A 25,330-nucleotide genomic window follows, 5' to 3' on the forward strand; every position below is an offset into this window, starting at 1 on the left:
CAAAAAAAAAAGAAAGAAAAAAAAAGACCTTTTGTCTCCATACATTCCTTCCACTTATTCATCTTCTCCTTCAGTCCATCCATACTTTCTGCAATCAACACCAGATCATCTGCATACAACAACTCCCACGGTAAACCCTCCTTTACGTTCTGAGCCAGCACCTCCATCGCAGCTACAAATAGTAGTGGACTTAGTAACGACCCCTGATGTACTCCCACCTTCACCTCAAACTCACCACTGTTCCCGTCCTTCGTCCTTACAGCTGTGCGCGCTCTTTTGTACATTGCCATCACTACTCTGATCAACCATTCCTCCACTCCTAACTTCCTCAATGCCCATGTCACTACTTCACGTGGAACACTATCGAATGCTTTCTCCAGATCAACAAACCCAAGAAACAACTTTTTCCTCTTCTCCATATACTTCTCCTGCAACTGCCTCACAATAAAAAGTGTGTTTGTCGTTCCTCTTCCTGGCATATATCCAAACTGCATTTCGTCAATCTTCACTTTCTTCCTTATCCTCCTCTCCAACACCCTTTCCAATACCTTCATTCCATGCTCCAATAACTATCGCTCAATACGAGCCACAGTCCAGAGGGTCACCTTTCCCCTTGTATAGAGGGACGAGGGTACTCAGTTCTCAATCCACTGGAATGCGGCCTTCTTTCACCACCAGATTGCAGATCTCTGTCATTCTCTTCACACCCCAATTTCCCGCTGCCTTCAACATATCTCCCACAACTCCCGTCGGCCCTCCCGCTTTTCTACTTTTCATTGCTTTTATCGCTTCCTCAACTTCCTTCTCGGTTATCTTCTCTGCCGGTCCTAAAACTGGGTTACTCTCTATGTTGCCATCCCATTCATTCTCTGCATTCAACAGTATTTCCATATATCTCTTCCATCTTCCTTTAATTCCATCTGGGTCCACAACGATTTGTCCCACTTCATCGTTCAAGCAACTCACCCCCATCACATCACACCTCTCTTTCGCTATCTGCTTTGCAATCCCGAATACCGCTCTCTGGCCCTCTTCCAAATCCAAGCGTTCTCCGAACATTTTCCTACATGCCTCCTGCGCCTTTGCTACCTCTTTCTTTGCAGCCTTCTTGGCTGCCTTATAACTTTCATGCTCTGCCTTTTCTGCCCCCATACCCTTCGCCTTCTGCCACTCCTTGAACTTCTTCCTCTTCTCGTCAATCTTCTTTCCAACTTCATCATCCCACCACCATGTTTCCGAGTGCCTCGGTGGTCCTTTTGTCCATCCACATACCTCAGCAACGGCTCCCAACAGACTATCTTTCATTGACATCCAACCACTTTCAAGCTCAACCACATCATCCTCTACCATACTCAGACTCTCTTTTAATGCTTCCCTCACTGTCACCTCTTTCAACCTCCACACCTTCATTCTCGGTTGGTACTTCACCCGCCGAGCTCTCCTCGCACCTTTCACCCTTATGTCGCAGACAACCAAGTGGTGCTGTGAAACAGCCTCCTCCCCCAGTGTAAAAACCAGTGTAAAAACACGATTGCAAAATAAAATGCGTTATTGGTAATTAACCTTTGGCTACCCCCCGCTATGGCAGGGAAAATGGCCTTAAAATGCCTGTTGATGAGTGGTTGGTAATTAACCTTTGGCCGACCGATGGGGTACCCCAAATCACGTTTAAAATGCGATATATTTTGGGCTCAATGATCGTCTGAAAGGTAAATTATTAGATCAACTTCTTTGCAGCTTTTCGTGCAATTCCAGCCATTGGTGGCAGATAAAGCAAACGGGGCGGAAAATAGCTTCGGAAGCAAAGAAAGGGATCTTACGCTGTGCTCGAGTGGTCGTGATGTCCTCAAGTCCTGCATGGCCATAGAAACGAGGCTGCGTACATTCTCAGGCTGCATACCATCCTCGTGATGAGGGGAAATCGTCTGGCCCAAGCTTTGATACAGAAGTTGACAGGCCACAAGGTCAGCTTCCCATACCTGTGTCAGGTCCGGCCTGCAAGGACTGGTGAGAACAAAAATACAACCGGCATTCAGTTGCTCGGAGAAACCGGAGATATATAAACTATATTTTGCACAAAAATGCTGCATAATTAACGAAGAAGCTTTTTTTTAAAGTACCGTGCCATTAATAAAATAGCATGGGGGAGGGGGAAGGGCAAGCAAACTTTTTAATAAATAACCTGTAACAGCCACTGCTGGTGTGCATGAACTGCACAGAGGAGGGACACGCTCAATTAGAGAAAGGCTCAGGTTTCTAGAGAACAAGAACCTTTAAATGACTCACTATGCTATTGGGGGAATTACTTTCAAGAGAGTTTGTGAACTTACCTTTTCAAAAAAGCCTCCAGGAACACCATATAGCTACGAGCAGAATGCAAGATGCTTTCATCTGGAACAACAACCATTCACACGTCACATGTTTCCATAATGGCAGCTCAACTACTACCATGATATTTTCAAGTCTTAATCCAACGATTGTCCAAATGGTTCAAGACTTCTCGTCAATGGCAGCAATAGTAGTAGTAGTAGTAGTAGTAGTTGTACTACTACTACTACTACTACTACTACTTCTAACATGCACCCAATTATTCCGAACTTCTTGTGGGGTTAGCCATACTAGCATATACTCTATACACCCCTCCATCCCAAGCATCCTCTCTGCCCCTCTACCTCTCTCATATTCTTCTCCACCACCTCAGCTTTGATTTGCAGCTTTGAAGACAACTACGTCACATCGGTGTTCAAATATTTGGCCTTTATAACGATTTGTGCTTCAACAGGTCCTGGTTTCGTGTCAACAACAACAACAACATGCATTTTAAAGGCCATTTTCCCTGCTAGAGCGGGGGTGAGCCTTGCGGTCCCCATGACAATCTTCTCCATTTTGCCCTATTTTCTGCATCTCTCCTTGTTAACCCCCTTGCCCGCATTTCTTCTTCCACCATCTTTAGCCAAGTCTTTCTCAGTCTTCCCCGTCCTCTACTTCCTTCTACATTCATTTCCATAACTCTTCTCAACCAGTCACTTTCATCCTTCCTCAACACATGACCAAACCATCTCAACCTGTTCCTCTTCACAGCATCAATCACAGGCTCTATTCCCATCATCTTTCGCAATTCATCATTTGTCTTCCTCTCTCTCAACGATACTCCGCACATCCACCGAACCATTCGCATTTCCACCCTTTCCAACCTTCGTTGCTGCTCTACGTTCATTACCCATGTCTCGCTCCCATAAATCATAACACTTCTCACACATGCAGCATACACCTTTCCCTTCAGCTTCAACGACACTCCCCTCATCATCAGCACGCCACTCAATTGCCGAAACTTCTTCCATGCACATCTCACTCGAGCAACCGTTGCCGAGTCTGATCCACCTTCTCCATTCAGCACGTCTCCGAGGTAGCAAAATGTTTTCACACCTTCCAGCTTCACGCCGTCTCCAAGATCCAACTCAACATTTCCTCCATCTGCAGCTCCCTCTGTGCACACCTTACATTTGAATGTAGCTGCCACACTGGTTAATGACCCTCTCAGACCACTACATTTTTGATGAACCCACTCAGCGCACATTGTACACTGAATGGAGTTCACTCCGACACCCTTACTACAAACACAGCACAGGGCCACTTCCCAGTTCTTTCCACCTCACCACATGCTTTACCACTTGCCATCACCTTCGTCTTTCCGATATTCACCTTCAGACCTTTTGTCTCCATACATTCCTTCCACGTGTTCATCTTTTCCTTCAGTCCATCCATACTTTCTGCAATCAACACCAGATCATCTGCATACAACAACTCCCACGGTAAACCATCCTTTAAGTTCTGAGCCAGCACCTCCATCACAGCTACAAATAGTAGTGGACTTAGTACCGACCCCTGATGCACTCCCACCTTCACCTCAAACTCACCACTGTTCCCGTCCTTCGTCCTTACAGCTGTGCGCGCTCTTTTGTACATTGCCATCACTACTCTGATCAACCATTCCTCCACTCCTAACTTCCTCAATGCCCATGTCAATACTTTGCGTGGAACCCGATCGAATGCTTTCTCCAGATCAACAAACCCAAGAAACAACTTCTTCCTCTTCTCCATGTACTTCTCCTGCAACTGCCTCACAATGAAAAGCGCGTCTGTCGTTCCTCTTCCTGGCATAAATCCAAACTGCATTTCGTCGATCTTCACTTTCTTCCTTATCCTCCTCTCCAACACCCTTTCCAATACCTTCATTCCATGCTCCAATAACTTTATCGCTCGGTACGAGCCACACTCCAGAGGGTCACCTTTCCCCTTGTATAGAGGGACGAGGGTACTCAGTTCCCAATCCACTGGAATGCGGCCTTCTTTCACCACCAGATTACAGATCTCTGTCATTCTCTTCACACCCCAACTTCCTGCTGCCTTCAACATATCTCCCACAACTCCCGTCGGCCCTCCCGCTTTTCTACCCTTCATTGCTTTTATCGCTTCCTCAACTTCCTTCTCAGTTATCTTCTCTGCCGGTCCTAAAACTGGGTTACTCTCTATGTTGCCATCCCATTCATTCTCTGTATTCAACAGCATTTCCATATATCTTTTCCATCTTCCTTTAATTCCATCTGGGTCGACAACGATTTGTCCCACTTCATCCTTAAAGCAGCTCACCCCCATCACATCACACCTCTCTTTCGCTATCTGCTTTGCAATCCTGAATACTGCTTTCTGACCCTCTTCCGAATCCAAGCGTTCTCCGAACATTTTCCTACATGCCTCCTGCGCCTTTGCTACCTCTTTCTTTGCAGCCTTCCTGGCTGCCTTATAACTTTCATGCTCTGCTGTTTCTGCTCCCGTACCCTTCGCCTTCTGCCACTCCTTGAACTTCTTCCTCTTCTCGTCAATCCTCTTTCCAACTTCATCATCCCACCACCATGTTTCCGAGTGCCTCGGTGGTCCTTTTGTCCATCCACATACCTCACCAACGGCTCCCAACAGACTAGCTTTCATTGACATCCAACCACTTTCAAGCTCGACCACATCATCCTCGACCCTACTCAGCCTCTCTTTTAATGCCTCCCTTACTGTCACCTCTTTCAACCTCCACACCTTCATTCTCGGTTGGTACTTCACCCACCGAGCTCTCCTCGCACCTTTCACCCTTACGTCGCAGACAACCAAGTGGTGCTGTGAAACAGCCTCCTCCCCCGGGATCACCTTTGTGTCTCGGAGGTGCCCCCTATCTCGCCTATCTAGTGTCACAGAGTAGGAAATGAGATTACTCTCCCCAGACTCGTTAAAACTTCTCACAGGTACCTGCACGACTCTGGCATATGCTACTTTACCAATGCACAGCAATTTTTAGTAACTTCTTACACACTAATTTATTCCGCTCCCACTCTCCACCCACCACCCCCAACCCCCAACACCTAAAGCAATATCTTAAGTTAATTCCTTGGCAAAACATAGACACAGATTGGTAAAACTACAGAACAGGCTGTTGAGCATGAACATGTGTTCTGTGCAAGTGCCCCTCCACCCAAATAAATAAATAAAAAGTAAAATATATATACAAATTATCACCCCTATGTTGTGATGGATAGTGTCTTACCTGGTGCATATCTTCTAACCCTTCCCCTTCAACAATCAAATTCCTTCCCACCTCCCCCTCTGCCCTCTACCAATCTTCTCTCCCTCTCACCCTTCCTTCCTTCCTTCCTTTACCACCACACTACACACATTGCAGATCACTGATCGAGTATCAAGAATACTGGAATGGGAGTTTAGTACAGGCAAGATTGGCCAAATGGCCTTTTCCTGTGCTCAATCAACCATGCTACTGCGTAAAGCAGTCAGGCTGCAGCCGTTTCAGGACCACTCAACAAACTTCAAACACACGGATAACAAAATTCTCCACGATTCCTTGCTTCGGAATAGTTTCTACGAGGCTGAATCAAAAAGTTTCCCCATTTTTAGAAGGCCTCAGAGCCAAAAATGGGACTGAATACAATGGCATCAGGACATTCACACAGCAGAGAGCTAACGGAAACAGGATTTGGATGTGTTGCCTAAGTTGTGTTACGGATTCGTCACTTCCGTTGTTGTGGTTTTCATCCACTGTAAACATTTTTGATTCCATGTACTATTATTGTTGTCGTTTAGGGGAAATAGATATTGCTATTTTCTAAAGGTAAAAAAATTAATGTTTTAAATGAAACCGGAACCGGACGACGAAGAAGAGGAAGATGAGAAAAAGAAGGTGGAGCGAGTGATTCGGAGAAGAGGCATAGTTGCTTTGCAGTCTGGAGCGAACGTTGGTGAGCAAGAGTCACGAGTGAACTTTGGGTTTCCCAGGAAAGGGATTCCTGCGACAGAGTTGTTATCGCTGTGACAGATCAACCTGCGTGTCAGGTTTTGCGGTCGATTCCGAAGAGAATCGTTGGACTGCCGTTACGTCTCGAGAACGGGCCGTCGGCCATTTTGACTCGCGCGCTTTGCGCATCGCGCAAGGTCTTTGCTTCGCTTCAGCCGTTTTCACCGCATTCAGACGTATCTGGTGTGTGTGTGCAACGTGGATTTTGAAGGCTAATTTGCGGTTCGCCGACTGAGCCGTGAAACGTCCATACCCGAGGGTGAGATTTCCCAGTCGCCTGGAGGGTGCCTTTGGATTTCCCAGTTGCCTTGAGGGCGCCTTCGCGCAGCTCTGGCCGCGTGACTGTGACTGTCATCCGAACCGGATTCTGGTCTCGATTAGGCATCGTTCTGACGATCGCTGGAGCGGATCGACTTTGGCTTGAAGCCGGGATCGACTTTGGCTTGAAGCCGGGATCGACTTTGGCTTGAAGCCGGGATCGACTTTGGCTTGAAGCCGGGATCGACTTTGGCTTGAAGCCGGGATCGACTTTGGCTTGAAGCCGGGATCGACTTTGGCTTGAAGCCGGGATCGACTTTGGCTTGAAGCCGGGATCGACTTTGGCTTGAAGCCGGGATCGACTTTGGCTTGAAGCCGGGATCGACTTTGGCTTGAAGCCGGGATCGACTTTGGCTTGAAGCCGGGATCGACTTTGGCTTGAAGCCGGGATCGACTTTGGCTTGAAGCCGGGATCGACTTTGGCTTGAAGCCGGGATCGACTTTGGCTTGAAGCCGGGATCGACTTTGGCTTGAAGCCGGGATCGACTTTGGCTTGAAGCCGGGATCGACTTTGGCTTGAAGCCGGGATCGACTTTGGCTTGAAGCCGGGATCGACTTTGGCTTGAAGCCGGGATCGACTTTGGCTTGAAACCGGAATCAACTCTGGTTGGAAGCCGGGAAAGAGACATTGGGAATGTTCTTATTTTACTCACTTGGAGCACAGTGAGTTATATATTACGAAACTGATGGCACCATCATAGGATATATATTGATTGTACTTTTGATTACTATTATTGTTGTACTGTTATTCTTGTGTGATCTTAATACAATATTTGTTTGTTGGCAACAATTGGTGTGGCTTCACCATTGATCTTTGACATACAGAATAACACATTTTTCTGCCGTGACTCCTCTCGGGGCTCGGAGGTACACCGTGACCAGGGGTTGGGGAGGAGCACGTAACAGTTGCATCTGAGAATCTTGTTGTGAAATCAAATATTTTGTATCAACTTGTCATCTCGGTCATAGAAACAGACAAGGATGCAATGAAATCGAGCGAAATGGTTTCCTTTGAAAAAATAAACGTGGCACAAGGAATCTTGATATTACACACTTTTTCACATCTGGATTGCGTACCATGCTGGACGAAGCAGTTGTACAGCCGCTCCCGCAAGGCCGAGTGCTCCCTCTGCATGAGGCGCACATCCTTGGCAAGCAAGCGCGTCGCATGTTTAGCCGCAGCTAGTTGTTGGCCACACGCATCCTGCTCAGCGGCCAATCGGCCAAGCTCTCCTCCTAACCGCCTTGCCCATGCTTGATCTCCACCTGTAAAGCATAAAATTCCGACTACGTGTACAACTGCATCCATACCAATGACCTGCTTGAGCACATCCCTCTCCTCCCACCTGATTACATGCCCCAAACAACTCTCATGCCTTTTTGCGAAGGGCCCTTACTCATGCCCACCTGCTGAAATGATACAAATGCACGAGTCGCATATTACCTGAGAGAGCGATGGATCGTGTCGCCTCCAGCGTGCGAAGATGTATGCCAAGGTTTTCAATCTTCTGCTCCAAAGTGAAGACCAAATCTTGCTTTGAAGAAAACTACAAGCGCAAGGCATTTTCACCAACAGTTATATTTTTCCCTTTGAATGAAATTACAATTGCAATTGTTGACATTTTATCATACCTTGATAGACAGGTCTTGAAGGCCCAACCGAAGTGAGAATTCTTCTTCCTTTAAACTGACGAAAAGAACGAAAAACATTTTTTTACATCTTCCATTGAAATATTTACACCATTCACGATTGAACAAATACAAATGGTCCCTTTCTGAATCCTCAAGGTCTTCCAGCAAATTTAGAATGGACCACGGAAGGCCAATTCTCCATTACAGACGTCTTGCAACGAAAAGCAATTCTTCAAATACCTTTTTACATCATAAGGTGCACCAATTGCTTTTTCCAGCTGTTTCCGAGAAGCCTCCATTTGCTCGTCCAAAGGAAAACTGTGGTACAAATGGCTCCGATCCCACCACGGGCTTCCACAAGACAATGACGTCATCGAAAGACGCCTCTCCACCAGCTCCATGTTACCCAAGTGCTGCTGCAGAGCCAAGACCTCACCCTGCCAGCAAAGAACACCGTTTGAATTATCCTCGAACATCAACGATAACATCATTACACATGCTGAACAACTTCAAAGTTCATCAGATAAACTTGCCTCATCCAAGTCGCCTTGTTTACAATGCTTGTCGCTTCGCATCGCCACAGTAACATCCTCGGATGTAAAACTCTCCTCATCATTCTTCAAACGCCTGGAGATAAATGTTAACAGTACTTACAATAGCTGTGAAACACCAGAATGGCAGTTTAAAGCTTGGTGGAGATTCAAACCCAGGCTAGACTGGCTGAAACTCCGAAAGTTACCTATTCTACCGAAGGTGATAGAGGTTATGGTTTCACCCTGTCTGCTTGTGAACAGGATATCTGTAAAAGTTATGGACGGATTCTGAGGAAACTTGGTGGACAGTTTGGATATGTGACAAAGTCGAATTGATTCGATTTAGGTGAAGATCCAGATTCGAAAAAATTTCAATTTGCCAAGTGATTCTTCACCATTGAGAGATTGGGCCAAAAACGATATAGAGCATGATATTTCAAAAAGTTGTGGACGATTGATGGCAAAACTATGTGGATGAGTTGGTGAGGCGACGAGAACAAGCCGATTCGATTTTGGTTCAGATCCGGCCTATCAGTGGGATACAAAACCTAAACCGTTCAGCCTGGCGGAGGTATGCGGATGCGCTGAGGGCCATCTATGAGAGAATGGAAAGTGAGAAAAGGAGAGGGAATGGAGCAAGTGCAAAGAGAGGGTGAATGTTGGTGGGAGGATGAAGAGGTAGTGGAGAAGACGTAATAGGGCAATTATGAGGCACATTGGGAACATAGTCAGAGGGGGCGGGTTTGATCAAACTTCCGTCGTAGTTACGTAATGTATCTAATAAATATATAGCAACTATTTCCTTACTATCCAAGCGTGCCGCTCGGCACTATGGAGTTTCATGTGAACTTTTACCACTTCCATCGGGCTTGGGCCCACGTTTCAATTTTATTCCAGGTGACCTTCATGCCTTTTATTTCCTTCCCGACGGTACCGGTCACCAGGTCTATCTTGGCCATCCAATCCTTCTCTTCCCGTCATGTGCCCAGCATATTGCTCTTTTAGGTTTATCTTGATGCTCCATGTGCAAAACAGGACCAATCAATCTCCACCGTCTAATTTACATCGCTTCTATGGCGTTTTCCTCCCTGTTAACCTTTCAACCTCTTTCTTACTAGCCAGGCCAGAAGATACTCAAGAGTTTTTTTTGCTATTATTGTATCTACCAGTAAATTAATTCAAAAGGACCTCATCCTAGTGGGATTTCACTGGGATACAGCCACAGCAAGAGCATTCTTGTTTATCGACAAATCGATTCACTAAGTACCATCCTCAGATGCTTCTCAGACAAGTTGTTTCCCAACGTCTAACCAGAAGAGGTTGGGATTTGCATCAGTTGAGAAGTTCGACCGATTGAGCTCACCCCAAAATTTTCAAATTAAAGGTCACAATAAAAAGCAAACCTGTTTCCTTGTGTGCTTTGAGGAGTCATTTCGCCCCAACCGTTCTGAAGCGGGTTGCTCCGTGGTGGTTCGCGGAAGTGAATCGGAAACTGGGAGGCAGCAAGGTGATGCATCAGATCCTCCATCTTCTTGTCAAGTTCGTGGGCTGGCCGAAGGCACAAGCTACCGTGAGCATCGGAAACACATTTTGAACGTTGCCTAATAAATCTAACAGATGCAAATTGTTACAATATAACCATCTTTGCATGAAATGGCAAAATAGCCATTTCTTTATGTAGGGTCATCCACATATTACATTGGCAAAATTGGCATGGAGAAGCTTGTGTTGTACAGAATGGCCACATAGTGGACAATGTATGGATTCGTCACTTCCGTTGTGGTGGTTTTCACCCACTGTAAACATTTTTGATTCCATGTACTATTATTGTTTTCAAAAGGTTTATTGTTTATGAACTGTTTTCAAAAGGTGAAAAAGTTAGAGTTAAAAGAAACCGGAAACCAGATCGGGAACCGGACGACGAAGAGGAAGAAGAGAAAAAAGAAGGCAGAGCGAGTGGAGTCGGACAAGAAGCATAGTTGCTTTGCGGTCTGGAGCGAACGTTGGCGAGCAAGAGTCACGAGTGAACTTTGGGTTTCCCAGGAAAGGGATTCCTGCGACAGAGTGGTTATCGCTGTGACAGATTAACCTGCATGTCAGGTTTTGCGACCGATTCCGGAGAGAATCATCGTCGGGCCGTTAAGTCTCGAGTACGGGCCGTCGGCCATTTTGACTCACGCGCTTTGTGCGTCGAGCAAGGTTTCTCTGCTTCGCTTCAGCCTTTGCGTGTCGCGCAAGGTTTTTCTTTGCTTCACATCAGCCGTTTTCATTGCATTCAGACGTATCTGGTGTGTGTGTACAACACGGATTTTGAAGGTAAATCGGAGGTTCACCGACTGAGCTGCAGAACGTCCATACCCGAAAGTATGATTTCCCAGTCGCCTGAAGGGCGCCTTTGGATTTCCCAGTCGCCTGGAGGGCGCCTTTGCACAGCTTTGGCAGCAGGACTGTAACTGCCAACCCAACGGGATTCTGGTCTCGATTGGACATTGATCTGACGATCGCTGGAGCGAAACAACTTGGGTTTAAAAACGGGAAAGAGACATTGGGAATGTTCTTGGTTCACTCACTTGGAGCACAGTGAGTTATATATTACGAAACTGATGGTACCATCATTGGATATATTGATTGTACTTTTGATTACTATTATTGTTGTACTGTTATTCTTGTGTGATCTTAATACAATATTTGTTTGTTGGTAACAATTGGTGTGGCTTCACCATTGATCTTTGACATACAGAATAACACATTTTTCTGCCGTGACTCCTCTTGGGGCTCGGAGGTACACCGTGACCAGGGGGTCAGGGAGGAGCACGTAACAAGTATAATTATTATGTACTTTGTTTTTTCCCGAAGTGACCAATGAATGACCAAAACCACACAGCGTAGAAGAGACTATTAGCCTCTGTGTGGATAACTAAGTTATTCTCATTATTATTCTTCTTCTTCTTTTGAATGCAGCACAATGCTGCAGGGTCTCATCAATAGCCGAGGGCGTGGCTGTGTCGCTGATGGTAGTTCTCCCTTGAGGTTATGGCAGCAATTTGTTTGTGGTGCCGGTGATAGCTCGCCTATTCTTCAAGAAGGACACTGTGGGATCTTCAACATCCACAAACTAATGTCGGCAGATGGGACGGCCGTTTAACATCTATCCGAGGGACAGCACACTCATTGATGTATCACGGGGATGCTAGTTTATAGCTGGGCCGAGATTACAAGAGTAAGTAAGGAGAAACCAAAAATTCCCATGATGCAAGATGCACATTTGAGGATTGAAAGGCATTGCCAAACAGCACTGGTTCTGTGGGAATAGGAGAAGTTACAGCATTTTAAACAAGAACTGTTTCCATTGCACAGGGATGCACCTGACCCACAAGTTGTGCTGAACATTGATTTGAGGTGTAAGTCTCATGATCTCCAACAAAGTCTACGTGCAAGCGTATGTCTGTAAACAGAGCACCATGCAGTGTGACCAAAAGCGATCTGCAACCAAAGCAATCGTTGGTCACGTCGACAAGTACAGACAATAATAACCGACCTCCAACTTTGTGGCCACACTGTACGTGTAGAACATGAGGAAACATCAATGTACTTTCACTTGGATTATAACACCATGAATAATCTACAGACAAATGAATATAGTACTGTATCTGGAATTTGACTTTGGAATTACATTGTCATGAGCAATGTGCTCACTTCTCCTCCTATTTCTTATTTTCCTCCTCTGTAAACCCCCACCCCCCCCCCCCCCCCCAACCTCTTTCCTCTCATCTCCACTTACCCTCTCCTGTACAAATATAATATGTTTAATACGCTTCAATTAAACATTTGCAACAGGACTAAATGCAGCTCCAACTAGAACAGCAGTCGGACCCCGGTATTCGCAGGTTCCGCTATTCGCGGGTGATAAAATGTGACCCGTTTCTCTATTCACGGAAAAGTGTCCCACAAATTCACGGTTTTTTTTCTATTCGCGGCCATATTCCTGCAAAATCGCGGGTTCTCTTTTCTTATTCATGGCCATGTTCCGCGAATTCGCAGTTTTTCAGGGGCATTGGAACAATGCCACGGCATACATTCGCAGGATTTTCATCGACCTTCGCGGATTATCATCAACATTCGCGGGATTTGCCTCACCATTCACAGTTTGGTACTCTCTATTCGCGGATTTTTGCGACTCGGGAACCTATCCCCCCCCCCCCCCCCCCCTTTTTCCATTGAAACAATGCCCTGCTATTCACGGATTTTCCAGGAACGTATCTCCAGCGAATAGCGGGGTCCGCGGCGCAAGAGTCCGAGGGTACTCGGTAGAGTGCATACCTCTGCCAGGCTGAGCAGTTTACGTTTTATATCCCACTGATATGCTGGATCTGTATCCGGACCTGAACCAAAATCGAATCGCTTGTTCTTGTCACAAAATCAACTCATTCACCAAGTTTTTTAAAATAACTTTTCTGCAACTTTTTGAAATATGTTATACATCACGTGAATTTTAAAAATTCTTGTACCCGGCTCTGCATTCGGCTATTTACCAAAATCGAATCGATTTGGCCTTGTCACACACTCAACCTCTCCACCAAGTTTTGTCCGAATCTGCCCACAACCTTTTGAGACATCGTGCTATATATCCTTTTTTGTGTATCTCTCAATGGTGACGAATCAATGAAAAATTCTGGTTTCCAGATTCAGATCCGAATCTTCACCCAAAATCTAAACATTTTGTCCTCGTCACATACCCAAACTCTCCACAAAATTTCATCTGAATCCGTCCACAACTTTGAGATATCCTGTTCAGACAGACAAACGGGCAGAGAGAGACAGACAGGGGTGAAAACACAACATCCCCCCCAACTTCAGTGGCGGAGGTAACTAGCGCGGCGCTCAGTAGAGTGCATACCTCTGACAGGCTGAACAGTTTACGTTTTGCATCCCATGATAGGCCAGATCTGCATCCGGATGTTCACCGAAATTTAAGCATTTCGTCCTTGTCACATACCCAACACCTCTCCACCAAATTTCGTCTGAATCCGTCGACTAATTTTTGAGATATCCTTTCACAGGCAAACAAACAGACAAGCAAACAAAGACAGACAGATGTGAAAACATAACCTCCGCTCACCTTCGGTAGTGGAGGTAATAATATATCAGGCATGTTAAGAAAGCATCATACCTAATTTAAATGGAACATTTCCACCTGTTCTTCTCACCCAGCCACACTCCACTCATTCTTTTTCTCCCCAGGCCCTCCGACGAGGCCTGAGCGTTTGTTTGACATTGAAATGACCTCTGTCCGACAGACCAACCATCCGTTTATGTACTTTTGTGTACACGATATTTCAAAAACCGTTGAACATTTAGCTTACATATTGCAGATATATATATTCCTAATAGCATTATTTCAATAATAGCGTTATGATTAGCTGAATTATGTTGCCATGACAACCATCTCTATTACTTGGCTTGTGTACGAGATATTTCAAAACCCGTTCAAGATTTTGCTTTCATATTACACAGATCTATTTCTCATACCACCCAAGGGGTGGGGGACCTAGAGTATCAGCTCCTTGTCATTTTCCTTTCATTGAACAACCATCCCTCAGCAAAAGGTTTGATCACTCACCTTTGTGGACATGCCTTTCCCTTCATTCGAATTTTCACATCTGCTCTCCATCGGGTGCTTACTTTTCCAAGCGCAAGACAATTTAACCACAAACTAACACACCAGGTATTTAAACTGGGTACCACTTTTTCAGATTTCCACATCTCCACCCTGGTGTTGTATTTTGGAGTAGGCAAGCTGGAAGTTTTTGCCCAGATTAAAATGAAGGCATACCTTGTAGGTTTTACTTTGTACATCACCTTTTAAATGGTTTATACACAAGGCACTGGGGATGGATATCGTCATGAGGACTACAGGAACCACACGCAAGGCTAGGAGCATCGAGAGCCAGCCCGGGCCCCGAGGAAAACAACCTCGGGGTCCCCAACCCCACCCTTTCTCTCTTTTAGAACTTTTTAAGGAACTTTCTTGAATAAATAAATTAAAAAACCACCTTTAGGGGCCATTTTTCCCCGCAAAGCGGGGGTTGGCCTTTTTCGGGAACCGTGGTTGTTGTTGTTTTTTGGTCCCCTTTTTGAAGCAATGTTTTACGGCCGGATGCCCTTCCTGACACCAACCCTTTTTGCCGCCTTTTTACGACAAACAGGGAATTACCAGTGAACTGGTACTCAATTAGCCGACCTCGGAAGGATGACAGGCTGAGTCAACCCCCCTGGCGTTAATTCAGCGATCGACCGGGATTCGAACCCAGGATCCTAGGATCCTAAGCCGGCACCCTAGCCGCTAGCCCAACACCAGAAAAACCAAAAACTTTTTTAAACAAATGGTCACTTTTATTTAGCCGTATGATCAAAAATAAAGGAGATACCGGGATGTTTGGACCGATTGAGTCAATTCGCACCCTTGACTTTTGATCACTTTCTCCATAAGATTGGCAAAAAAATGAGTGAGAAGATGGTCAATAATTTTTTTTGGACAAAGAGGATACAAACCCATTTCTTTGTAATGCGCATTTCTGGTTATTAACCATTTTCTGTAAAGTTTGAAACTGTACCATTAACCACAGTAAATGTTGTTTTGGTTCCGGCAAGAAAGCCGGCAAGGAAAGCAAAATCAGCTTCTGCGTTTAAATGTAACAATGAGAAAATGAGAATGAGCGGATGAGAAGTTTCACTGTACTGTTTAAAAAAAATTACAGAAGCTCGGACCCCTCAACGGACCCCGGGTCCTCAGGCAGCGACCGCCCCCCCGACCCACCCTCTCGGCTCAGGGCAAAAAAACTCAGAACATTTGTTTTTACATGAAAGAAATAATAATAATTTATTACCTTTCTTGAAGTTCCCCTCGTCAGTGGCTTTGGTTTGCTCCTTCCAAAACTCTCTTAATGACAAGCGAAGCTGAAACATAGAACATGTAAAATTCGGTCACTGAATTGGTTCACCAATCCAAAGATAGAAGCCAATTCTTTTTTTAGATCCCAAGGTCAAAGGCCAAGGTTGCATAAAATCAATTTTAATAAATTATTATTATTGGTGGATGTGATTTTTGAAATTTGTGTGAAAATGTGAAATGTGAAATTGTGAAAAATGTCAATGTGAAATTTTCATCCAATTGACCTGAAATGTTAGGAATTTGCATATTGGGTCACCAATCAAAAGCTAGAAACTAATTGGGTTTTTTTACGATCAAAAGGTCAAAGTTTAAGGCTGCATAAAATCGTAACATTTTCTGAGATGTTTTCGTCATGTTTAGCAGATGGTAGAAGACATCTGAATACAAAGCAGACTTGGACAGGCTTTGTATTTTCAGATGCTTTCTCGTTGCTATTGGGTTGGAAGATATCGACATATTATATACGGTACATAGAATTGTAGAAGTTAGAGTCCCCCACTCCATAAGTTGTTTCCTCATCCCTTTTATTTGCCTATCAGCCCCCTATCCTCTTCTCTATCTGAATTTAAAACCCGACTACCCCCTCACGCACTTACCCATTATTTATTTTATATGATGCCCAAGCACATAATCCTGGATGGGTCCACCAGCTTTCAAAATCAACATACTCAATAATTGATTGCACTCCATCATTAGAAGAAAAAAAAATCTGAACTGTTTGTAAAACTTGAGAACTATTTATTTAAATGAACAAAGGGTGGGGCACACAAAAGCATAATTCATACAGTCTCCATTCTTAGTCAATCGCCATATTCCTTCAAGAACACGAGTGCTCTCAATCTCAATCCACAATCCATTGTGTTCACTCTTGACTGCAGCCCCACTAATCACCATTTCCTCCGTTTCTTCTCTCAGGTTTTGCTGCTCACTGGGGAGACTTCACCATGCATGTAGTTGCGATTCTAGAAATAATGTATTTTTACTTTACAGGAGCGAGGCTCATGGAAGAGCAAGCAAGAAACCGAGAGCGGGGCAAACATCGGGGGAATGAAAGAACGGGAAAAGAGGACAGGGAGGTGGAGAGGAAACACCGAAACGAACAAGTATGATGGTTGGGTTAGGAAAGGTTAATGGGGGGTATGAAGATCATGGGATTGAATTGGGGTCAAGAGATGGGGGTACACTGCTTGATGAAAGTCCTGGAGGAACGAGTGAGACAGAACAGCCTCTGGAATGTGGTTTCATAGACGGGAGAAACGAGGAATTAAAGATTTGTGGTGTGCAATTACCTCAGATTTAAGGTTGTTTTTTTTTTGGTTTTTTTGTATACTGAATCGAGGCTCGTGAAAGAGCCAACATTTACTTCACAAACAAATCAACCAGACAAACAAGATATATAAAAAGAGGGAGCGGAAGACAAGATGGGGAGAGAAGGGGAAGCACACAAACACAACATTTGAGAGCAGGGAGATGTGTGGGAGGGAGAGGGCTTTGGGGGAGGAGGCGTGGGAAGGGGTGGGGGGAGGGGGAGAAGTAAATGTTCAATCACAGTGGGAGAAGAAGAAGTGGGAGTGGGAGTTGGGAGAAGTTCAATCACAAAAGTTGAAAGAATGTGTGCATCCTGGAGTTGCTGGGGAGGGTCAGAGGACCGAGAGAACAACATCAGAGAGGATACGCTTAAAAAAAAAACTAGACCACCAAACTGCCTGTGACATGAAAGTAACAGACCTTGTGCTTCAGCCGCGGCGCAAGAGATTCCAATAATGTTGAGAGCTTTAAATTCCACAAAATGCAGGAGAGACGTGTGATGTTGGGACTCCGACCTGTATGGACGAGCAGTATTTCACCGAGTTTCATTCAAAGGCCTTCTAGACTGCAAATAGTTTTCATTTTCCAAGGAAAGACCAAGGAAAATAGAGGATGCACAGTGTGTGGCTTGATTTAGAAGCTAGCTTTCCTATGTTATTAGACCAGTAAGACATCACAGCGATGATCAGGCCTAGAAGTTCAAGAAAATGAACCTCTTGGTTCCTTGGTATCAAAATGGATAGGTGGGTTAGTTTGATAATCCTTCTGGAGCATCAGGGTGAGAAAGGAACATCTTCCAGGATTGAAGGACATTTTATCAGACCAGCATCTAATCAATTCTAGATCAGCAGAGAATGATGCAGCTGCAGTCTGCCTTGACAGTGGGATGGGGTACTGTACAACACAATGTGGAGTCATCTGGAAAAAGTAATAAAGTTTTCCAGAGCATCGGTTACGTCATTTATGTCGAAGAGGAACAAGAGTGGGCCCAAAACACTGCTTTAGGGAACTGCATCCTCCACTCGGAAAGGGGAGGAGAGGGTCCCATTGATAGCAACACGTTGCCTGTGCGAGTGGATTAAGTCAGAAATTCAGGAATGAAGGCGGCCTTGTATGCCACAGGCAGAGAGCTTGGCAAGGAAAGCAGGACAACAGTCTGTGTTGAATGCGCAAGACACGTCCATGTAGATGATCCTGACCAAAGAATATACAACTCTGAATAAGCTTATTGTACGAGCAAATATAATATGCTTTTCAAAATGGGGGTTATCACGTGTGTGTCGTTGGTTGTTATCTCCAAATGTGAGTTTCAAATGGTGGAACGGAGCCCTGCTAGGTCTCAATGTATCCACATTCGTGTGTGTGTGTGTGTGTGTGTGTGTGTGTGTGTGTGTGTGTGTGTGTGTGTGTGTGTGTGTGTGTGTGTGTGTGTGTGTGTGTGTGTCAATGGACGAAATGAACAGCACGTTGATTGGGGTACACTGTTAGGGTTAGGGTTATGGGAAGAAAGGAGAAGTTGACGTTTAGTGCGTTAATCGTTGAAGCAAAAGAGGTATCGCTTGTTAACGTGATGTGTAGGTGTATGGCTCGCCTCATTTCTCTCTCCCTTCTCTCGCTGATGTCTTATATTAAATCTTATTTTTAACGAGGATGAATGCACCAGCCTTTCTGCAGCCAACAACTTTCTCACTGAAAGTAACAAATATAAAAAAAGAAAAGTAACAAAAAGTTCAATTTACCACATTGACAAGCATTTCATTTGATCTTGCAGAAGTACGAGATTGACAAAGGCAAGCGTTAATGAACTACGCGTCCTGGAAAAAAATCTTAAAATACTTGAATGAAACAAAGAAAGGAAGTTCACTTGCTGGCCTGATGTGATCTATTTGAATCCTCAAAAATGTTTCGACTTGAAAAGAAGTTAAGGTCTCGCAAGTTCAAAATAACAACAAGCTGATATCAGTTGACATTGAAATAAAAACAAAAGCCAAATTCAAAAATGGATACTTCCTGGATCTGATGATTATGAAGTTTTTCACTTCACATCTTTCATTAATCTGGCATTGCTAGTTATTTCGGAGTATCATCCAGAAGTTTGCTTTATCATACAGTTACGTGAAGGGAAATCCGGTAGGTTACCAATTTCCACTAATCAAACGCGTCTCTGCAAGCTGAGGACGGTTGCCGTTTGGGCCTGTAGAGGATTGCTTGGCCTGGACCGGTTAAACCTTTCATGAAGTGAACAAGTAGATATTGTGAATGAGAGACCAAACGTCACAGTGATTGAAGTCAATGACAACAGACTTCAATGAATTGTATCCGTCACTCGTGTAGCGTCTGGAAATAATAATACAAGGCCTTAGTCGTAATCACTATATAACTTCATGAAAATCAAAACTGCCACAGCGTAGAACCACCTTTAGAACCACCTTTAGAGGCCATTTTTCCCCGCAGAGCAGGGGTTGGCCTTTTTCGGGCACAGTGGTCCCCTTTTTGAAGCAATGTTTTATGGCCGGATGCCCTTCCTGCCACCAACCCTGTTAGTCACCTCTTGCGACACACAGGGAATTACCAGTGAGCTGGTACTCAATTTGCCGACCTCGGAAGGATGACAGGCTGAGTCAACCCCCCTGGCGTTAATTCAGCGATCGACCGGGATTCGAACCCCGGATCCTAGGATCCCAAGCCGGCACCCTAACCGCTAAGCCAGCACCAAGCTTAACACCAAGCTTAAGTCCAATAAGATCCAACACTGAGCTTAAGTAGATTATAAAATAAACGTATCCTACTTATTGGCCTTACATGCAAAAAGTGATATAAATGTGATTCTGTAGTTTACTTCTAAATAGATAAATGTTGCAAAAAAAAAAGTATGAGCCCCCTTATCACCAAAATGGGGGTAGGGAGATAGAAAAGACCCAGGCCACTCACTTGTCTTTTCCCCTCCATTTCTCCCCATCAAGCTAGAGAAATTCATAGCTCTCCACAGAGGTATGCGCTCTCCTGTTAGTCGGTCAACAAAGAGCATGTGTGCTCGTAAACTAGAACGGTACTCGGTAGAGCGTATACCTCCGCCCAGCTGAACAGTTTACGTTTTTGCATCCCACTGATAGGTCGGATCCTAAACAGGATCTTCACCAAAATTGAATCAATTCTTCCTTGTCAAGCATCCAACCGGTCCACCAAGTTTCGTCCAAATCAGTCCATAACTTTGAGATATCGTGCGAAATATCATTTATGGCCCTGTCTCTCAATGGTGAAGAACCACTTTTAAAACTCCAGTATCCGGATTCGGATCCCCAAATCTTCACCAATATAGAATCATTTTGTCCTCGTCACATACCCAACCTGTGCACCAAATTTCGGTGGAATCCGTCCAAAACCTTTTGAGATCCCCTACATCAGAGAGCGAGCCAGAGATCCCCCACATCCAAGATGGCGCATCCCCGCCTTTGTGAAGCCAGGGCCATGAGAGGGAGAGAAGGAAGAAGAGAGAGGGAGAGAGAGGACAGGCAAGAGGGAATGGGCTGGTCCATTGGGACCAATCGGTACTATGATAGAGTCTGTGCTGCCCTGACAAATCCATCATAAATGTTGACCAAATGTGTGTGTGCTCCATCATGACAATACGACTATGGGCCACTGGGCCAGGGCCATGTTGCAGACACTTCCATTTAGATAATAGTTTCCCACCACACCCATAGTAGATTTTACTTTGCAGACCCATGATTAGCCATCAAGTCATAAGAAAATTGAACATGATCGGGCTGCTCATCCTTTCGTACTATTTTCAATAATAAGATTTCAAACTTGCTTTGAAGAAAGCATTACAAACTAGAACAGCACTCGGTAGAGGGCATACCTCCGCCAGGCTGAACAGTTTACCTTTTATATCCCACTGAATGGGCCAGATCTGGATCAGGACCTGCACCAAAATCCAATCGGTATGTTCTCGTCTCCGAACCAACTCATCCACGACGTTTTGTCACAACTCTTCCACACCTTTTTGAAATATTATATGTGAAGCCTATATATCATTTTTAACCCCATCTCTCAATGGAGAGGGATCACTTAAAAAATAATGTATCCGGATCTTAACCAAAATTAAATCAATTAGTCCTTGTTGCACACCCAATGTGTCCTCCAAATATCGTCCAGATCCATCCATAACTTTTTTGAGATATCCTGCTAACAGACAGAGACAGACAGACAAACACAGACCAAATTAAGTTTTGTTACGGACCAAATTGTTACGGACCACGGATAAGATGTTAATTTGCCGAGCGGATGGCGCCGCGGCCCGAACCGTTAACAATGACTAAGACCCGATTCCTTAAACGTGGGCCAAATCGTGCCACAGATATTCAATGAGGAAAAGACAAAGGCGACACGGATGTGAAGAAGAGGAAGACAGAAGTAGGGAATACGAATATAATTTATTTCTATTTACAGACCCAAACAAGTGGAACAAGTGGACTGGTCAAACAAGTGGAACATGTCTTTCAATCCTGACAAATCTCACTCTCTTACTATGTCTCTCCGAAAAGATCGACTGGACAACCCTCCCATCTACTTTCTCAACAATCCTCTCCAAGAAGTTCTGTCGCTCAAGCTTTTGGGTCTCACTATCTGCCATGATCTTTCTTGGGAAAACCACATTTCCAAGCTGGCCTCCAAAGCCAGTCGCCGACTGGGCATCCTCCGTCGTGCGAAGTCCTTCCTCGGCACACCTGAGCTCCTCACCACATACAAGGCTTTCATCCGCAGCTCAATGGAATACTGTTCTCCCCTATGGGCTGGTGCTCCTGCCTCACACCTTGCTCGGCTTCACGCTGTTGAATCCAAAGCTTTCAAAATCATTGGAATCTCCCACGATGAAGCTATCTCTGAGGGCCTTTCACTCACTCACCGCAGGCAGGTAGGTGGTCTTTCTGTCTTCTACCGACTCCTCTCCGGCCTTGCTCCCCCAGCTCTCTCTGTGCTCTGTCCCCCAAATATTCCTACAGGTCGCACAAGATCTGCCAGCAACCCTCTGATGGTTAAACTGCCGAAATCTCGGCTCTCTGCTCACCTTCACTCTTTCATTCCTCTTTTCTCCCGCCTCTGGAACAAACTCCCACACTCCCTTCAATCCCACTCCTCCCTCCAGGTCTTTAAAACAGCTGTTCACCACCATCTCTTATCTTCCCCCATCCAAAACCTTGATCTTTTCTACCCCCACTAATTCACCCCAGATCCACCTTGTTTGAAATTTCAACTTCCTTCCTGGAAGTCCTGGCAGTGTCCATATGTTTATACCTCTCCCCCCCCCCCCCCCCCTTCACATGCCTCCCCCCCAAAGCCCTCTCCCTCCCACAGATCTCTCGATGTCTCCATGTCTCTCGGTCCCTGCTCTCAAATGTTTTGTTTGTGTCCTTCCCCCTCTCTCCCCATCTTGTCTACCGCTCCCGATGTTATTTGTTGTATGTGTCTGTTTGTCTTTCTGTGTGATTAATGTTCGCTCTTTCACGAGCCTCGATCTTGTATGCAAAAAAAAAAAAAACAAAAAAAAAAAACCAAGGAAGAAGGAAAGATAATAAAATAAAGCAGAAAGAGGGACGGACCAGAAGGACACAGTGAAACTCTAGCTTATCTATTACAGTCTTAATTAACCCAGGGACAGAACAAACAAAACAAACTCACGTACACAAAAGGATGGAAGGACAGGAATCGTTTGGAGGGATGAGCAGGTGGAATCACAGGGCACAGCGAGCAGGTCCACTCCGGGCGGGAAGCGAGGAGCCCGCAGCTCCTTGTATTCGGCTTTCACCGCACACCGGCAGGGTCACTCGCTGCCCCATCAGGGCTTCACGCGGCTGGTTGAAGCGGCTCTCTGCAGAACTCTTTCTTTGCACTCCTCTGCCGTCTCTGGCGCACTTCTGGTTTCGCACTTCTGGACTTGGACTCCTCTGCCATCTCTGGCGCACTTCTGGTTTCGCACTTCTGGACTTGGACTCCTCTGCCGTCTCTGGCGCACTTCTGGTTTCGCACTTCTCACTTGGCCTTCTTCTCATCACTCCTTTCAAAGGCTTCCGCGCACACTTTTTATAACGCCCGCAGGCAATCAAGCCGCCGGCCTGTAAAACACACCCATCGGTGAGCTCACCTCGGCCCTGATTGGTCGGCACGGGCCCTCTGGCTCCACCCTTGATGACGATGGGCGGGCACGCCCAAGATTCGGCAGCTCCTCCCCCTTCTTCTCCAAGCCTACCTCGTGGCTAATGGAGTCGCGGTGAATGCAGTTGGCAATTGAGGCTTTGTGAAATGAAAATGAAAAGGGATCTATCTATTTGAATTCGGTGCAATGGAGTGTCAATTAATGGAAGACAAATCCTTAGCCTAATACACAGAATAAGGAAATAACTGTCAACAAGGGGGAAATCTATGATTGGCTAACGTGATTGTTTATGAAATAACATAACATAACATAACATGAAATAACATAACATAACCTCTGTCCACATGGAGGTAACCAGCAGAAGCCCATGGTAAAAATACCACAATATAAAAAGGAAAGAAAAATAAAAAGGAAACCATATATTATTGCGCTGCTTGAAAGAACTCAAAATGGAAGGTTAATATGTATTTTTTTTAACAGCTTATTGTTGCTTATACACCACCCGGGTTAAAAAATTGTATCCGATTGAATTTTTTTTTTTTTTAATCTGTCGGTTTGGATTAATTTGAAGTAACCTGAACTTAATGGTTTTTTTTCCCCTCCGAGGAGCGTTTCCATGTTTCAGGGTGGGACAGACAGACATTAGCCGATCATATACAGTACTATATATAGATTTGATCATGCCTTTTATTAAGACCGTACTTCATATAATGTACTCTGTTAAATTGCATTTTCAAGTAATTACATCGATCCAAGGTGAAACATCAATAATTGGCCTGAGGAGCAAATAAAAACAAGATCGAAAGTCTAAGCGGCGTATCCGGGCTTGTTTGATACTTTAGTTGAAGAGGATAGTTAACTTGGGTGGAGATACCAGTTAGCCAATAATGTAAGTGTTAAATTATTTTGAAATACTCTTGTCTCTAAGCTGTCTGTGACCATTGAAGTGAAGAGATTGCATTGAGACACCTGGTTTATTCTATATGTTCGTCAATTAGTCAGCATTATCAAAGTGACCTCAGCACAATCCCGACGCACACCACTGTGTGTGTTATGGAATGAGGTGTTTTATGGCAGCCGGAGTGCAAATCCTGCCACCAACCTCCTTGAGAGCGAGTGACCCAGTGAGTTGGTACTCATTTTGCCAACCTCAGAAGGATGACAGGCTGAGTCAATCCCACCTGGTGTTAATTCAACAGGTGACCGGGATTCCAAGCCCTCCACCCTAACCGTTAAGCCAACACCAGGCTTAGGGTGCTTGGAGACAGTCATAAGAAATGCTTCAATGTTTGAAGGGCCCTTGACCAGAGTTTTAATATAAATATGACCTCCAATATAATGGGAGTACATCTATTCATTACGTACCAATATAATGGGAGTACATCTATTAATTACGTACCAATATAATGGGAGTACATCTATTAATTACGTACCAAATAATGGGAGTACATCTATTAATTATGTACCAATATAATGGGAGTACATCTATTAATTACGTACCAATATAATGGGAGTACATCTATTAATTATGTACCAATATAATGGGAGTACATCTATTAATTACGTACCAATATAATGTGAATACATCTACTAATTACGTGCCAATATAATGTGAGTACATCTATTAATTACATACCAATATAATGGGAGTACATCTATTAATTGCGTACCAATATAATGGGAGTACATCTATTAATTACGTACCAATATAATGGGAGTACATCTATTAATTACATACCAATATAATGGGAGTACATCTATTAATTACGTACCAATATAATGGGAGTACATCTATTAATTACATACCAATATAATGCGAGTATGTCTATTCATTACGTACCACTATAATGGGAGTACATCTATTAATTATGTACCAATATAATGTGAGTACACCTATTAATTACATACCAATGCAACGTGAGTACATCCATTAATTACATACTATTGGAACGTGAGTATGTCTATTAATTATGTACCTATGTAACATGAGTACGCCCATTAATTATGTATTGAAATGTATTAATTATAATGTCTATTATCAATTCCGTAACAGACCAGCAAACAAACACCACACAAAA

At 44.5% G+C, this 25,330-nt stretch overlaps 1 protein-coding gene across 1 annotated transcript in view; it reads right to left on the reverse strand.

Moving 5' to 3' along the window:
- The window catches only part of DISC1 (DISC1 scaffold protein), a 44,290-nt gene that overhangs the window by 15,476 nt on the left and 3,484 nt on the right, over positions 1-25,330 (reverse strand). The window contains exons 3-11 of the mRNA XM_078778910.1: positions 15,723-15,792; positions 10,239-10,383; positions 8,836-8,929; positions 8,543-8,739; positions 8,303-8,357; positions 8,115-8,217; positions 7,748-7,936; positions 2,331-2,391; positions 1,821-2,004 (exon numbers count right to left, since the gene is read on the reverse strand). Coding sequence (XP_078635036.1) covers positions 1,821-2,004; positions 2,331-2,391; positions 7,748-7,936; positions 8,115-8,217; positions 8,303-8,357; positions 8,543-8,739; positions 8,836-8,929; positions 10,239-10,383; positions 15,723-15,792 — 1,098 coding nt within the window. The remainder of the gene's footprint in view (positions 1-1,820; positions 2,005-2,330; positions 2,392-7,747; positions 7,937-8,114; positions 8,218-8,302; positions 8,358-8,542; positions 8,740-8,835; positions 8,930-10,238; positions 10,384-15,722; positions 15,793-25,330) is intronic.

Source organism: Myxine glutinosa, chromosome 5, assembly GCF_964187855.1.
Source record: "Myxine glutinosa chromosome 5, kmMyxGlut1.1, whole genome shotgun sequence".
NCBI classification, from domain to species: Eukaryota; Metazoa; Chordata; class Myxini; order Myxiniformes; family Myxinidae; genus Myxine; species Myxine glutinosa.